The sequence below is a fragment of the Aedes albopictus genome, chromosome 1 (genome assembly GCF_035046485.1).
Source record: "Aedes albopictus strain Foshan chromosome 1, AalbF5, whole genome shotgun sequence".
Lineage (NCBI taxonomy): Eukaryota > Metazoa > Arthropoda > Insecta > Diptera > Culicidae > Aedes > Aedes albopictus.
In genome coordinates, this window is record NC_085136.1 from 247404584 (window position 1) to 247422505 (window position 17922).

At 41.1% G+C, this 17922-nt stretch overlaps 1 protein-coding gene and 1 pseudogene across 1 annotated transcript; both read right to left on the reverse strand.

Moving 5' to 3' along the window:
• Positions 1–13190: 13190 nt before the first annotated feature.
• On the reverse strand, positions 13191–15679 carry LOC134291452 (uncharacterized). Its single transcript, XM_062859209.1, has 4 exons — positions 15176–15679; positions 14568–15134; positions 14239–14524; positions 13191–13555 (listed from the first exon to the last, which is right to left on the reverse strand). The coding sequence occupies exons 1-4, from the start codon at positions 15677–15679 to the stop codon at positions 13191–13193; spliced, it is 1722 nt and encodes a 573-aa protein (XP_062715193.1).
• Positions 15680–17002: 1323 nt separating this feature from the next.
• Positions 17003–17710, reverse strand: LOC134291454 (uncharacterized; annotated as a pseudogene).
• Positions 17711–17922: the final 212 nt, after the last annotated feature.

The window sequence follows — 17922 nt, forward strand, 5'->3', positions numbered from 1 at the left end:
CTCGAGCAATTCCTTTTGGAAATTGCTGGACGAATGTCATTGAAAATTCCTGGAGGAATTCCTTCGGAAAGTCCTGGAGGATTTTTTTCGGAAATACTTTTTGGATTTTTTTTTTTGAAATTCTTGCAGGAATTCCTTCGGAAATTCCTAGCGGAATTCCTGAAGGAATTTCTTCGGAAATTCCAGGAGGACTTCCATCGGAAATTCCTGGAGGAATTCTTTCAGAAATTTCGGGAGGAATTCCTTCGGAAATTCCTGGACGAATTCTTTTGGGAATTCCTGAAGGAATTCCTTCGGAAAATCCTGAAGGAATTCTTTCGGAAATTCCGGGAGGAATTCCTTCGGAAATTGCTGGACGAATTACATTGGAAATTCCTGGAGGAATTCCTTCCAAAATTCTTGGAGGAATCCCTTCACAAAATCCTGGAAGAATTCCATCGGAAATTCCTGAAAGACTTCGTTCGGAAACTACTGGAGGAATTCCATCGAAAATTCCATGGCGAGGTCCTTCGAAAAATCTTGGATGAATACTTTCGGAAATTTCTGGAAGAACTCTTGCAGAAATTCCGGGAGGAATTTCTTCGGTAATTGCTGGACGAATTCCTTTGGAGATTCCTGGAGGAATTCATTCGGAAATTCCGGGAGGAATTACTTCGGAAATTCCTGAAGCAATTCCTTCAAAAAATCCTGGAGGAATTCCTTAAAAAATTCCAGAAGGAATTCCTTCCAAAATTCTTGGAGGAGTCCCTTCGCAAATTCCTCGAAGAATTCCTTCGGAAATTCCTTAAGGAATTCCTTCGGAAATTCCTGAAGGAATTCGTTCGGAAATTCTTGAAGGAATTCCTTCGGAAATTTCTGGAGGAATTCCTTTGGAAATTCCACTCGAAAAATCTTGGATAAATACCTCCGGAAATTTCTGGAGGAATTCTTTCAGAACTCTAGAGAGAAATTCCTGAGAAAATCCTTGGATGAATTCCTTAGGACATTCCTGGAAATAAATCATTCTAAACTTCCAGAGGAATGGAGGAATTCCTACGGAAAATACAGGACGAATTTCTTCGGAAATTCCAGGCGGAATTTCTTCGGAAATTGCTGGAATAATTTCTTCGGAAATGACTGGAAGAATTCGTTTGAAGATTCATGGACGAATTCGTTTGAGGATTCATGGAGGAATTCCTTTGGAAATTCCTGCAAAAATTCTTTCGGAAATTCTTAGGGGAATTTCTTCGGAAATTCCTGGAGAAATCCCTCAGTGATCTCTTGAATGCATTCCTTCTGAAATTCGTGGAGCAATTATGTCGGAAATTCCTGGAGGAATTCCTTCGGAAATACTTGGAGGAATTTCTTTAAAAATTCCCGGAGGAATTCCATTGGAAATTCCTGGAGGAATTCCTTTGGAAATTCCTTCGAAAATTCCTGGAGAAACTCTTTTGGATATTCCTGAAGGATTTTCTTTTGAAAGTCCAGGAAGAATTCCTTCAGAAATTCTGTCGGAAATTCCTGGAGAAATTCCTTTGGAAATTTCCAAAGGAATTTCTCCATGAATTTCCGATGTAATTCCACCAGGAATTTTGCGAAGGAATTCCTTCAGGATTTTCCGAATGAATTCCTTCATGTGTTTCCGAGAGAATTCCTCCAGGAATTTCGGAGGGAAATCCTCCAGGAACCTCCGGAGAAATTCCTCCAGGAAAATCCGGAAAAATTCCTCCACAAATTTCTGGTGGAATTACTCTAGGAATTTCCGGAGGAAATCCTCCAGGAATTTCCATAGGAATTCTTCCAGAAATTTTCAAGGGAAATCCTCTTGGAATTTTCAAAGGATTTCCTCCTGAAATTTCCGAAGGAATTCCTTCATGAATGTCCGAAGAAATCCCTCCATGAATTTTCGAAGGAATTCCTCCATGAATTGCCGACTAAATTCCTCCAGGAATTTTTCCAAGGAATTTCTAAAGAATTTTCCAAAGGAATGCCTCCATAAATTTCCGAAGGAATTCCTCCAGAAATTTTCCGACGGAATTCCTCTACGAATTTCCGAAGAAATTCCTCGAGGAATTTCCGGAGGAATTCCTCCAAGAATTTCCGATGAAATTCTTCTAGAAATTTTCAAAGGAATTCCTCTTGGAATTTTTAAAGGATGTCCTCCTGAAATTTCCGAAGGAATTCCTCCATGAATGTCTGCAGGAATTCCTCCATGAATTTCCGAATGAATTCCTCCAGGAATTTTGCGAAGGAATTTCTAAAGAATTTTCCGAAGGAATTCCTACATGAAATTCCAAAGGAATTCCTCCAGAAATTTTCCGACGGAATCCCTCCACGAATTTCCGAAGAAATTCCTCGAGAAATTTCCGGAAGAATTCCTCCAGGAAATACTGAAGGAATTCCTCCATGAATTTCCGAAGGAATTGCTCCAGAAATTTTCCGAAAGAATTCATTCACAAATTTCTGAAGAAATTCCTCCACGAATTTTCAAAGGAATTCCTCCAGGAATTTCCTGAGAAATTCCTCCATGAATTTCCGGATGAATTTCTTCAGAAATTTCCGAAAGAATTCCTCCAGGCATTTTCAAAGGAATTTCACCTGGAATTTTCAAAGGATTTCCTGCCGGAATTTCCGAAGGAATTCTTTCATGAATGTCCGAAGGAATTCCACCAGGAATTTTCGAAAGAATTTCTCCAGGAATTCCTTCACGAATTTCCGAAGGAGTTCCTCCATAAATTTCAGAAGGAATTCCTCCAGGACTTTTGCGAAGCAATCGCTCAAGGATTTTCTAAAGGAATTCCTCCAGAAATTTCAGGAAGGAATTTCTCCTGGTATTTCCGAAGGAATTACTCCAGGAATTTCCGAAAAAAATCCTCCAGGAATCCCCGAAGGAAATCCTCCACGAATTCTCGAAAAATTTCCGAGCGAATTCCTCCAGAATTTTCCCGAAGAATATCTCCATGAGTTTCCGGAGGAGTTTATCCAGGAATTTCCGTAGGAATTCCTCCAGGAATTTTCAAAGGAATTTCTCCTGGAATTTTCAAAGGATTTTCTCCTGAATTTCCGAAGGAATTCCTCTACGAATTTCCAAAGAAATCCCTCCTGGAATTTCCAAAGAAATTTCTTATGGATTTGCCTTAAAATACCTCCAAAAATTTCCGAATGAATTCCTCCAAAAATTTTTGACGGTTGTCCTAAAAAAAATCCCTTAGGATTTTCTCACATAATCCCCAAACGTGTTTCTGAAGGAATGTTTGAAGAAGTTTCTCAAGTTTTCGTAGGAGTTCCGCAATACATTTTTGATGAAATTTCTTAAGGAATTTCCGAAGAAACTTCTCAAGGATCTTTCGTTGGAATTCCTTGAGGAATTTCGTAAAGATTTATAAAAAAAAACGAAAAAAATCCTCAACGAACTAATCAAACAATTTCTTACGAAATTTCCGAAGGTATTCCATAAGACATTTCAGACATGTCAAAACAAATTCAAACGAACCCCTTTGACAATTTCCGAATTTTCCTTATCAAGGCATTTTTAAAGGAATTCATCAAAGAATTTCCGAATGAGTTCCTCTAGGAAATAAAAAATCACAAAAAGCATTTCTTCAGGAATTTCCGAAATATTTTTTCAAGAAAGTTTTGAAAGATTTTTAAAGAAATTCCTTATGGAATTTCAGAAGGGATATCTCATGAGATTTTTAGTGGATTTTTTTCGATATTTTCGAAAGAATTGCTTCAGGAATTTGGGAAGGAATTCTCACATAAATTTCCGGATGACTTCCTCCAAGAATTTTTGAAGGTATTCTTCAAGGAATTTTCGGAAGAATTCCTCACGAAAACTCCGAAGGAGTTCCTCAAGGAATATTCTAAATCTATTTCAAAAAAATTTCTCAAGGAATTCCCGAAGAATCTTCTAAAGGAAATCGTAGAAGAACTCTCGAAGGAATGTCTTATGGAATTTCTCAAGGAGCTTTAGAAATGAAGAAATTCCTCAAGAAATTTCTGAAGAATTTGTCAAGGAATTTCAGGTGGAATTCCTCAAGGATTTTCGAAATAAATTCCTGAAATTATTTTTTAATTCTTTCAAAATTTCCGAATGCATTCCTCTAGCAACTTCCAAAGATATTCCTCCAGGAATTTCCGAAGGAATTCCTTTAGAAATTTTCAAAGAATTTTTTCCGGTAATTCCGAAGGAATTCATTAAAGGATTTTTCGAAGAAATTTCTCCAAAAATTTCTTAGGGTATTCCTCAAGGAAAGGAATCTTAGTTTGATTGGAATTTTTGAAAGAATTCCCGGAGAAATTCTTAAAGTATTTTCTGGAGCTTCTCAAACGGATTTCTGGTGGAATTAAGAATGATATTTGTAAAGAATTACTGGGGAAATTCTCAAAAGAATGCATGGTGAAATTCGTAATAAAACTTCTGGAGGAATTATTGAAGAAATTTCTGAAGATATTCCCAACGGAATTACTGCAAGTTTTCCAAAGGTAATTTCTGCTGGAATATCTACATTAAAATAATCTGGAAAAATATTAAAGAAATTTCTGGAGAAACTGCTGGATAAGTTCAAATTCATGATGGCATTTGTTAAGAAATTCCTGAAGCAATATCTTGAGGAATTCCTCAGGATTATAATCATTAATCATATATGATTCTTCCATTGAACCATTCCTGTTAATCACCCAAATTTCATACTTCACTTTTATTTTTTAAATGATGGAGTATTTGAACTCCTTGTTACTGCAAAGTGGTTTTCAGTGAAAGTGTGCTCGGCCCCCCTGGCCGAAAAGCTGGCTACGCCCTTGTGGCCGACCCACCTCCACTTTCGCTCCCGGAGATCCAACTGTGAGGCCACCATGTACGAATTATATACCGCAGGCATCTATTCTAGTCTAGTCTAGTCTACACCAGTGCTGTCATGGTAAAATCAGAGCTGGTAATCACCAAAGATTTCCAAATCTCAGCGCCTCAAATTCTGGTGAGAACCCCATAGAAATGATTTCGAATGGCGGAAATTTTCACGCCTTGTTTCTATAATTATTACAGGAGGGGCGTTCTTGCAGGTACTCCTTCTATGAGTTCAGGAAAAATTCTTCTAAAGATTCCTCCAAATATTATTTTTGAATTTATTCCTTTTCTTGGGGTGATACACAAATTATGTCACGCCAAAACCGACCTTTTTCAACCCTCCCCCCCCATGTCACACTATGGGACCTGTGGTAGAGTATCAATTAATATTCGTTTCCCTTTGTGTCCTTCGGGCGCACCCGATAGATGTTGGTCGGTGTACTTTGTGGCGCATGCGATCAGTCTATCTCCGGCCATACGAACGTTCAGTTCAGTCCACTTCGCAGCGCGCGTGATATTGTACTTGATCCTCCAGGATCGTTACCACAAGATGGCGACGAGGATGTAGAATCCTGCGATAATATTTCCTTGTGTATAAATTGGGTGATAAAAAAAATAATCATTCGAAATAAGGAAATAATAAGTTTTAGTAGAAAAGAACTTATGTGAAGCTATGCTGAGCGTGGGGGACGGGCGGAAAAGTGAACGATGTGATGCGGTGAAGTGATTAATTGATGAAATTATTATTCGAAAGAAATTTTTGAAGAATTGTGTTGTCGAAAATATGGAATAACAGCCGGTGCAAATCAGTGCCCAATCAATGGGAAATGAGTTTTGCAGCGCAATAGTTTTTTCCTCCGCTTCTTTTGTCATTGTTTCTGTTGCTGCTAGAAGTGAAAGCGGCATCCAAGGTCACGCTTGTGAATAGGCGCGGGGGAATCATGTAGTTCGGTTTTATTGCTGTGGCCTTGAGGTAGTGCAAAAAGAGAAAAGTGTTTTATGCAAGGTGCGTGAATGATATGCGCAAGCGTGTCAACTACGATCATTTGTTGCTACTTCTGCTGGTGCGGTGATTACTGTTACCACGAATGAAACTAGATTGCTTTTGCTTTTGATACAGTGTGTTAAATATCAATCATAGTTTTGTAATTTGAACATTCCAGGAAATCGCGAAGGTATCATATGCTGTAGAATAAAGGTAAGTCTTTCTGAAAGCATTGTTTTCAAGCCAGAGCAGCTATCACATGTTCCATTATCCTGTAAATAAATACACGGCTATCACAATCTGTCAGTTGTCATATATAAACAATTATTGACAGTTGACTAAAGAAAGCAAAATAAATTGTTGTACTCTGTAATACACTCAAACAATTTTGCCTTTTGTTAATTTGTAACATAACGGAGATAAATAGTGAATACTGAACAGCTATAACGATATGATTTTTGACCACCTATGATTCTAAAAAAAATAAATAATGAATGAATGATGCATTTTCCAGTTAGACTAGTTGAGTAGGGCTTTGGGTCGCAAAGTCGGAGGCGGTACGATTGGTTCCCGTTCTAGTTGGGACTTTTCGACTTGCTAGACAAAGTGTATCTTTGTGTTCGTTACACCTATTTATCCATGGAATTGAGCTCTTTTCACGCAGTCACACGAATACTAACGCGAATATACTGGTTGAAAAAGTGCTCGTTTGGTTTAGCTGTGAACAATTGATTTTTGTTTACTGTTTTCCACCAGCAATTCAGGTGGTGTTCGTGTTTATGTATGTACTATACATGCAACACTACTAAAGGCAGACACCACTAGATGAGATTTAAGAAAGTGTTTAATGAATACAAATTTGAGTAGATGCAGACTCGATCCCAGTGGTAATGTAGAGTCTGAAAGAAAAAGAAAGTGTAAATGATGCAGCGACATGGAATTAATATAAATTAAAGCCGCACTTTTAATGGAGCATATGTGTATATCACAGAGGAACTTCCAAAACACAGATTCCGCTTTTAGACAATGAACTAAAATCGTACGAGTAATTGATGAAACGATACGGAAGTGTATCTGAATGGAAAAAAGGTAACTATAGAATGTTGCGAAAATGATCACTCTTAAGTGATGCGAGAAAGTAGTCTTATGAGTAATCGATCTGAATAAAACGATAATATGTCTCACAAGTTGTCGCTCTTCGATGATGCGAAAATGTAGCCTCGTGCGTTTTAGCTTTTAAATGTTGTAAGAATGTACCTTATGACTTGCTGCTCTTAAATGTTTCGAGCAGGTAACTTATGGATTGTCGCTCTTGGATGATGCGAGGATGTTCGCTGTTAAATGATTTGAAAAAGTTGTCTCATATGCAATCGCTCTTGAATGTTGCGACAATGTAACTCATGGGTTGTCGCTCTTGGATGATGCGAAAATGTAGTCTCATGAATAATCGCTCTTAAATGTTGCGAGAATGTATCTCATAAACTGTCGCTCTTGGATGATGCGTGGATGTTCTCTTAAATGATGTGAAAAGGTGGTCTTATGAGTTATCGCTCTTAAATGCTGCGAAAATGTATCTCATGAACTGTCGCTCTTGGATGATGCGAGGATGTGCGCTCTTAAATGATGCGAGAAGGTGGTCTTATGAGATATCGCTCTTAAATGCCGCGAGAATGTTACTCATGAATTGTCGCTCTTGGATGATACGAGAATGTAGCTTCATGAGATGTCGCTCTTAAATGTTGCGAGAATATAACTAAAGAATTGTCGCTCTTGGACAGGCTTCCTAAAAGTACCGCATCATGATAGCATTTTGATGGCTGTCACACACTTATTCCCATGACAGCCTTGTGAATGCGTGATTCATGACAGCCCACAGAATAAAACTCATGCGACATACAACATCACTGTCGGGAACTGCTCACATCGTCTGCTTTCGCTGTGCGTTCGTTCGCTGATGACAACCTCGGCTCTCACCCAAACCGTCTCTCGTTGGCTGGACACGAAGTGACGAAAATCGCTGCCTTCGGCCCGAGCATTTTACTTCTGTTGAAAGTGTCGAGTATCGTGGTATATCCCACGCTCAAAATTTTCGACGCATTTAATGTATTATATATTTTTTTCAAATAGAAAATATGTACTTGTAAGTCTTGTTCTAGTAGAGTATTTTGCAGAGCATTATTTTTTATTGGCATGTGAAATGCACTGCCATGTTTTCAATATAAAAGAGAGTTTAATCTCACATCGGTGGTATATTTCAGCAAGATTACAATTTTGAAAAACGCTGGCACAAACTTCTTTCCACCCCTGGGGCATCTTGCGAAAGGCATATCATGTTTGTAAAAAAATATTTATTGAGCACATATTTTGTGAATAACTTTTAGCGTTAAGCCATGTGCTCCCGTGACAGCCTATGACACCCTTTATGCGACAGCCGGCTGGGTTAGTCGAAGATTGTCATCGCCATGCGGCCAACAATACTCACGACGTTTCCCGCTCGGCTCGATACGACTCGAGTATGCAACTGTTAGGCAAGCAGCCGAAGCAGCGGCTGTTTCAATACATCTTTCGCTCATGCGTGTGCGTGCTGTTGGCGATACATTTCTCACTGATGGTGTTGCACACGGTAACGAGAGATGGTCTGCACACATAAGAGAGTGTCGATTCAGCCTTGCGCGGGCTGTTGCGAGAAGGCTGTACATTTGGAAAGCCTGCTCTTGGATGATGCGAGAAGCTGGTCTCGTGAGTTATCGTACTCAATGCTGCGAGAATGTAACGCACTAACGGGAATGTGTCCCATATATTCCGTAAATTATTGCTCTTGAATGACACAACAATGTTCGCTCTCAAATGATGCGAGGGTGTGTTCTCTTGAAATATTCTTCTTGAGATATGACAAATTCATTTGATGATAATTTCAATTTTCTGAGCGATTGCTTCTAAATGATGCAACAATGAGATATTGGATAAATGGGCGATTATGTCGTTTGGGACATGTTGTACTTTTCTTCAACGGTGAATGGTTCCTAAATGGAACTTGGATAATGGAATATGTGAAAACTTTACGTTTGTGTTGTAGTATTAGATACATTTTGTAGTCAAAAATGGACTACATTTTTAAATATGATAATCAAGCGAAGTAAAATTATTGATTGATATCTCACATAGAAGTAAAACCTATGTTATAGATGGATACCGTGAAATAGTTTGAGTATGTTGTAGGAATTATGCGACCATTGTTAAATCATACATCGTGAAGGCATTCTGTTTATAACTACTTTTTACAACACTGCTTTATCCTTAAAACAAAACTTGTTCAGTAGCAGTGAGGTTGCGGCAGGTGTGGCGAAAAACCTCGGCATCACGGGGAACAAAAAACACCTCTGTTCATAGATTGTGTAACCCAATAAAGAAAATAAACATATAGAAGAATCAAAGTACGGATAAAACATATCTTTGACCATTAGACTGATTTTCAAAGATTAATCACTGCGTTATTACTCAAGACTAAGATATGGTTGCAATGTCAAAAAGTACACTGTTTGCCAAATCTGGTCGTTCGTTATGATCTGTCATAAATAATTACTGAGCATTCATGAAGGGAACTTAGAAGACGGTTTTGGCTGCTTTTTTTTTATTTATTTAATAACAGGCTTGCTTAAACCTAGTCGTGCAATGATTGTGACCCAGACAGACACCATGAGTGTGTGCTACGTCCGCGTAGTGAGCTTCAGCTAATGCATGTAGAAGGTTAATCGGAAATATGAATACAGTTTTGCCAGCGTATCATTGTTGTACACTCCACACTATGAAAGTTTGTCTGAGTAAATAGTTCAAAGGGAGAAGGAGAGAGTAAATAGCATAATTGGTGAAGAGCGTGGAGCATTGATCAAAACGCAATTGTAAGAACTGGTATTGATAAACGAAAATATATATTAGTAAAAGGTGTGATTTTTTATCCATTGAGATACGACTATTTTCGTAGGGGTTCTCGTTAAGAATACATGTATCAAACTCCTGTTCTATTAGCTAAGTAACGTATCCCCTTCGAAATAAAAGTAATCGTTGCTTGGACTCCATGAAAAAAAAAACCTTGTGTCTAATCCAATTTTACTCGGAGTGGTCGTTTAGTATGTAGCATAGCAATACCATGGACTAAAAGGCAATACTGAGTGGAATATCAAGAGTGAGCGTATTCTCGATAGTTCTAACAAATTTAAATTGCAGTGCCATGATGTCAAGTAATATAGAATGGCTGTGATAGCCGTGGATAAGAAGGCCTTATTCATGCAAGGGATGCTAAGTATGTTAATCGTTGATGCTGGCAATAAACCCATCAAGAAATGTTTGGATGAGTAAGCTGAAAAAAAAAAATAACGTAGCAAAGTGCAGTTGTTACAGTCTATTCTTTCTCGTTATGACATGATTTTAGTATGAAGCTGCCACTTTTGAAAATGAGCTTATTGTTTCTCATCATGATGCAACTTAAACAGCATCCACCCGTATTGAGGAAGTATGTTTTAAACTTTGAATAGTGCACAATATTTTAAAATGTGCAAGCAAAACAATAATCCATCATCAACAAGGGGTGCTACATTGTTACGACGACAATTGTTGGATGTCAAAAAAAAAAAATAGAATAAATAACTTAATATATACGCATACTTCACCGTAAATATTCTCTAAATTCATAAAAAAAAACTAGGCTCCGGAAAAATGGTCAAAAATCTGTTTTAGCGTGGATGGTGTGCGTAAACAATTGCAAAGTATTAACTAACCGATGAAGAACGTAAAAATAATGTCGAATATCATTGTTAAACCTCTCGACAAGTATAGTAAACCACTAGCTTTTTTGTAGGTAACATTTTACGTAGTAATATGATGTTTACATGGCATGTTACATTAGGGGCAAAATAAATATGTTCAAAACAATTGGTATTTAAACGCCTTATTGAAACACCAGTTGATCAGAAATAGGTAAGAAAAAAAAGGTATCATTGGGATTGTAATATCTAAACTTCAACTGTGGTATTGTACTGCATGTCAGATACAGTAGTTTCTTGAAACTAAACATATCGCAAAGTGATTGGATGAATTACAGTATTTGTATAGCTGATAAAATGCCAACATTTTAATTGACAAGTGTTTCTTTCACATGTCTTTTAAATATGCGCTTCGTGTCATAACTATGAATATACCTAACTCTTGGTTATCATTATAATGAGTTTCATTGGCACTATAAAATAGAATTATCAAAAGCTCTAAAACTTTGTCGCGTTGGATGAGAGTTTTTGTCATATAAATCAGCTTAGTGGAGCATATCAATAGTAGTTTGATTCTGTTCAGAAGAGAGTGAATTGAGCAGTGTTAAATTATAAACTGTTAATTAAGATTCAGTGAACTTGATTTCTAACTTATTAAAAAAAAAAAACAATGGATATAATTGTGTGTTTATGCTCTTCCATGAAGGAAATAACGCATTTATATAATCGGTATTTATAACGTTCAAATTCTGTAAATAGTGGAGGCTTCGAAATAGTTCAGATGAGTATGTATTAAATGCTTTATTTTAGCTGATTCTCAATCAAAACAAAAACAATGAGTCATACCTATATTGACTATCAGTAGACACTGTGAAGTAAAAAAAAAATGAAAGAATACATCCTTTTTATAGGGAAAAGGGGATGTGGTAGAGTATCAATTAATATTCGTTTCCCTTTGTGTCCTTCGGGCGCACCCGATAGATGTTGGTCGGTGTACTTTGTGGCGCATGCGATCAGTCTATCTCCGGCCATACGAACGTTCAGTTCAGTCCACTTCGCAGCGCGCGTGATATTGTACTTGATCCTCCAGGATCGTTACCACAGGACCTAAATATTTTTTGTATGGATCGTCACGTTCTGCAAAACCTCCCTCCCCTCTAAAAGCGTGACGTTATTTGTGGACGGCCCCCTATACTGCTCAATAGTTTTCTCTATAATGAACTACAGGGAAACCGCCAAGGTTTCCTTTAGGGGTTGTGCCAAGATTTATCTTTTTTTTCCGAATTGTTTTAAGGTACACCGGGGCAAGTTGAAACGGGTGGGGCAAGATGAAACACGGAGTTTTGAAATAGGTTTCAATACAATTTGGGAATGTATCCTTCGCTAAAAGATCGTTTAAATCAAAAACTATGTGTTATGGCAATCAAATTGTTTATCGTGATTAGAAAACATCATGTTAATCCACTGTTTCATCTTGCCCCACCCGTTTCAACTTGCCCCGGTGTACCTTATAAAAAGAATATTCTCGCAGGATTTCCTAGAATGATTCAAGCAAGGTTCGTTCAGAAATTCGTCCTGGGATTCCTTTAGCGATTGTTGAGGAAATTCCATCAATGATTGCTGCGGTAGTTTGTGCATGTATTCTTTCATGTGTTTCTTGAGTCATTTTTGTAAGAATTTACAATCAAAATTCTTTTGGAAGTTCTAGAAATTTCTCCAAAATTTCTCAAGGAGTTCCTTCATAGATTTCTTGAAAAGGTACAATGCCAGGAAAAAAAATACAGAAATTAGGAGATTATTTCAGAGATTCATTCATAAAATCATCAAGAGGTCTCTTTCAGAAATGGAGATTTTTTTCCTGGAACTCTTTCAGGAATTATGAGTGTTGGCCGCGCCAACTGGCGCCTCCGAAAAAATGAACCAATGCAAACTTGCGAGACGCAAGAAGTTACGTATTCGTAGGTGTTACCGGTAATTTGTTTCATCCTTGGATGAAGCTTTCATTGAAATGCATGTATTCGTTGACGCTTGCGAAAGTGCAATGGCAGCGGCAGTGTTTTTGCGACTCGTAGAAGGAGATCAAGTGGAATGTTCGCTAATTGCTGGAAAGACTCGCGTAGTACCCTTGAAGTACACCTCCATTCCACGATTGGAACTTGTAACGATGTTACAGAAGGTCAGAAAAACAAATAAAAAAGTTGCATACAACTTTCCAACATAGCTTGAATCGCGTACCCAGTCTCTGATTCATGTCAAGCTGAGATACGCCAGGGAGGTTCAATGCTCGAATTTCGAAGACGGTTAGGGGTCCATCCATGGATGCCTCCGTAGATTCTAACGAGCCGAGAATTACCGAATGAGTCGTCTTCGGGATCGACGTAGAGCATGGATAGTGAAAAATTGCTTTAACCCGAGCTCTCACAATTCGACTAGCCAAGTATAAAGACGTAGTCTAGCAAGTGCGATTTAAGTGAGGAAAGGAAGCCTTTGTGTCCAAGGACGAACAAAAGAAGATTGATAGCCTATTGTTAAAAGTATACGGTAGTGAGTCACTAAGTGACAGGAAAAGTCCTAATTAGAAAACGCAGTCCTGTATACAAGACCAACGTGAAAATATCGGTTAACGAATAGACCACGACGAGTGAGGTGTCCTTCGAACGAAGGTGCCACCCCTAGGTCGCCCACCTAAGGGACCCGGCGTATTGACACCCTCGTGAATGACCGTGCAACACGTCGCATGTGCAACACCGGCCACGTGCAACACGGCACCGTCGAAACGATACATTTCAAACGCTTGTCGCGCCACCGCACGTGGAATAGCGGAACTTCGAATCAGCCCGGTTCGGTACCTTAGCAGTAGCTCCATGCAAAGGGTGCTATAATCGAGGACTGTCCGTCGAGCAGGAGAAATAGAGACGTTTTCAGGATTCTCGTAAGGCGTGGACCAATTGGTACAGTTTGAGCGATCACGTGGCGGGCCGCCGCCTGTTGGACATGCGGTGGGCAGGTAATACGAATTAGGTAAAAAAATAGACGATGTACACTACTAACCTTTAGAGAATAAGCACCAAATATGTACACGATCAGCATGGAAAGGTTATGTGGGAGTTATGCATGAGAAAGCTAGAATAAATCAGTAGCCAGATGATAGAAGAAACGCAACTACGAAGCTTTTAGTTACATGCGGCAATCCCTTGGGTTGTGTGAGTTGGGTTAAGGCATTATCGGTTTTTGTTTTCGGAGTTTTAGAATAGGCTCTGGGATTGGGTGCCTCTTCCACGGATTTGGAACCAATCTCACCCTGAAATTGACTACTTTGAGTAAGATCACTCATTCTGTGAACTTGGTGCGTTAGTTTCGGCCGTGGGTCGAAGTTTGTTGGATCTGAACCCGCCTTGAGGTCTCTCCGCCGGGCACGGGATTGTTTGAGATATCGACTCGCTCCTTCACGGCAAGGAAATATACTTGCCTGGCGCTTAAGTGAAGGTTGTATGCGGAACTTACCATAATCTTCCACCTTCTCCCGTTACAAACTGCAAGCCGCAGTCCTCGGGTGTAGATTAGCGAAGAACGTTACAAGTAATTTGATGATGAATATATATAAATGTACATACTGGACTGACTCCCGAAACGTTTTATGCTGGTTAAGAGCCGATCATAAACGTTACAGTGCGTCTCTATCGTAGCTTGCGTCTCTATCTGTGGTAGCAATTGTAGCCAGTCGCACCACTTCTCGAACAGGTTTTCGGGAATTCGTTCGTTCCAGTCAACATTGGCACGCCAAACTTCCTGTAGCAAGATTTTCAGCAACACCAGAAAGTGGTCGATGAGACTTAGAGGGTCGTATATGGTCATCAGCGTCCGAAGGATCTCCCGTTTAGTAGGGCAACGACTCCCATCCAGCAGCGTCGAATCAAATCTGGTCCAGCATATTTTATATTTGAACACGTCGTTCTTCGTATGCCACCACATTCCGAGGGTTTTTTTTTTGACTCGCCACCTTCGCAGATATGTTCAGGTCCTTCTCCGTTGACTCTTCTCCATTCATAGTGGAAAGCACCAACGGAGAATTGGAAACCCAATTGCGGTTTACAAATCCACCCTCCATGTGGATGAAACGCACCGACTCCGCCAGTTCAACTGCTTCTTGCTCCGTTTCAACGCTGAAAACCATGTCATCCACGTAGTGTCGTTTTTTGATGACCGCTACCGCTGTTGGATATCCTTCTTCGAATCTTTCGGCGTTCTTGTTCTTCACAAACTGGGGTGTGGCAGGAGAACAGCTCGCCCCGAATGTCATTACCTGCATGACGTAGATGCTTGGATCACCGTGTTCGTCGCGGTCACGCCAAAGAAAACGCTGACATTGCTGGTCCTCAGGATTGGTGTCGACCTGATGGAACATCTCACGGATGTCGGCACAAACGCCTATTCGATGCTCACGGAATTGGTACAGGATGCCCACAAGAGACGCTAACTGGTCTGGGCCAGTGAGGAGAACCGCGTTTAGTGATATCCCGTATGCTTGGGCGGCAGCGTCCCACACAATCCGGACTTTGCCTGGCTTATTCGGATTGTACACCGGAAAATAAGCAAGTACCATACCCGCTCGTATTTTGTTGACAGCTCCTCCGACGTTAGCTTGCGGATGTAGTTTTGCGATCTGTATTCCGCATTTTTTTCATGCAGGATGCTCGCCAACTCCGTGTCCTTCTCCATGCGCTTTTCCAAGCATCTCCAACGACGAACTGCAACTGCTTTGTTGTCCGGCAGACGGATTTCGTCGGACCGCCACAACAGGCCTGTTTCGTAACGTTCTCCGTTGAAGTGAGTGCGAGATTCCAGAAGAGCCATTGCGCGTTCATCGTCTTTAGAAAGCCGTCCAACGTGGCTCGGTTGAACTACCAAACTATCCATGGAGAAGTAATCTTTCACTATCTGATTAAGATGCGTCAGGCCTGGTTCGTTGCAGGAGCAGAGGTGGTACGTATGACCGGCTGTACTCGAAGAGTCCTGCGATGCCCAGCCACCGTATACAGTGCAGCCAAGATTGGTTTTGACGGCGATTGGCTCACCTATCTTGCCTTCACGACTCCTTCGCACCAGCATTAGGTTGGCATGCTTCAATCCAATAAGTATTCGTGGACGAACGTTACAATACGAGTCCACGGGCAGCCCACGCAGGTAGCCGTGCCGCTACGAGAGTTGGTCCATATCTAGTAGCGTCCACTTTCCATCCTTTCCGCATATTTCTACGTTGATACTCTGTGATTTGGATTCGTAGCGATGGGTACCTTTCGTCCGTATCAGGCAGAGGGGCAGAACTGCTCCAGAAAGCTTAAGATCCTCCGCAAACTGCTGATCGATGAGAGTCAACTCTGATCCATCGTCTTAAAAGGCGTAACGCCTCACATGTACTCCGTCGCCATACAAAGTTACTGGCCGGCACCGGAACGATCCATGACCTGTTGATGATTGGTGCGTATTGACATTGCGTTCTTCGTTCTGCTTTGAAGATCCACATTTGTTGGATGTAACACTGCTCGATGCACCGGGTTCGGCTAAGTCTTTGTGGAGTAATACGTGGTGCTTGAACGTGCAACCGTTCTTTCCACATTCTCCGGAATTGCAGCCACCTTTATGTTGCCGAAGACACTTGTGACAGAAATTGAAGCCGCGAACAGTGGCCCATTTCACCTCGTTCGACAAATCCAGGAATCTCTTGCATTTTGCCAGACACTTGCAATCACTCAACTGCTGACTGCTGAGTTTGGTGGGCTTGCTGATACCTATCCGTGACCGACACTTCAGCGTGGGTGCTCACGTACTTCTCCTTACAAACTCCTCTCGCGAACTCCTGCGTCTTGTTTCCACGGCACTGCGGTTCGAAGACCACGTTCACATCCTCCGCCAGGCTGTATATCCACCGGCTAAACGTGGACAGCTTCGCTTTCCGCAACTTCTTCTTGTATCGGGCCCAGTCCAGTCTGATTTGCGGTGGCAACTTCTTCTCGAACTCCTTCAGCAACGTCGTATCACACATGTACTGTTTCTCTCCACAAGCTTCTATCGTAGTACAGAGGTTTTGAACTCACAGTGCAAAGTCGACCAGCTTGTCCATCGCGTCCGGCCTGATGATCGGTATTGCCATTATTTTCTCCTTTAAGTAGTCGATAATCGTCTCCGGTCTGCCAAACCGTAGCTTCAACGCACTGATCTCTCTTCCCACGGTTTCAGGCTGCATCAAAAAAACTTCGGACAGCGTTGAACGCATCTCCATTCAAACAGTTCCTGAGGCGAATCATGTTTTCGACGTCCGTGTATCCACACATGGCAGAAGTATCTTCGTACGTTGACTCAAACATCGGCCATTCCTCCGGATTACCGCTAAACTTCGGCAGTTCGCGAGGAACGACTTGACGGGCTGCTAGTTCATCCTTCGAAAGCTTCCTGTCGCTCCGTTCCAGATCGGTTGCTACTTCCACCTTTTGGGACCTTCCTGGCCGAGGCCATTTTAGGCCTGAGATGCCTTCGCCCTACGAGCTCCCCGACGGATTGCGCTCCATCTGCTCTACCATCTCGATGCGCTCCACTGTCCGTCGATGTCTCTTCGTCACTATCTGATTCGCCACCAGACGCTGAATCTTCGCTCGAAGCCTCGTTTTCCACGCCGTCTTCAGAATGATAAGCTCGGGCTTCCTTGTACGACTGCTTGCCCTATACCCGCATTTCGCTGTGACGCTTCAACCAGTGCTCAACTTTATTGACGACATTCGGCTGATCAACAGCGGATTCACCACTACCTTCCAGATCAGCCATCTCCTTCAGGACCTCGAACTTCTTTTTCGCCAAATCTCGCTTCCGTTGCATTTCTTCTCGCATCAACGCTTCCTCGACTTCGATCTGCTGCAGTTCCACTTCCAAACGAGCTTTCGCCGACTTTCGTGACGCTCCTGATACTACGGAACAAGCACGCCTTATCTTGGCGCTCGCAGTCGGCTTGCCATGCCTTCCGTCCCGTCCAACTGAGCCGGTTGGCGCATCCATGTCCCTCCTATCTTCGCTGGTAACGCCGTCTGTTCGTCCCGCCTTGGAGGTCACCTTCTTCACACCTTTTGCAGGTGCAGCTCGAGTTGTCATCTTAGTCACGGGTAGTCATTGTGCCAGTTGTTGTTGGATAAACAATTTTTAGAATAACAAATTGATTACTAGTCACTTGTTGACTAAGAATTTAACGCAGGTAATAGCTATATCATCATGAATCAGCATTTTTCTCAACTCTTTTGCTGTCATCCAGTGATCACGTCAATCGCCCTATCGGACAATAGAATGAAAATTGTACCGACGGTCGA

What these genes read in the sequence shown, in the direction of transcription:
- LOC134291452 (XM_062859209.1), bottom strand. Translation starts at nt 15,679, where the DNA reads ATGCTGGTGCGAAGGAGTCGTGAAGGCAAGATAGGTGAGCCAATCGCC. An exon ending in TGAACATATCTGCGAAGGTG is followed by an intron (nt 14,525 to 14,567) that starts GCGAGTCAAAAA and finishes TGGCATACGAAG; the next exon opens with AACGACGTGTTCAAATATAA. An exon ending in AGCTACGATAGAGACGCACT is followed by an intron (nt 13,556 to 14,238) that starts GTAACGTTTATG and finishes CATGTCCAACAG; the next exon opens with GCGGCGGCCCGCCACGTGAT.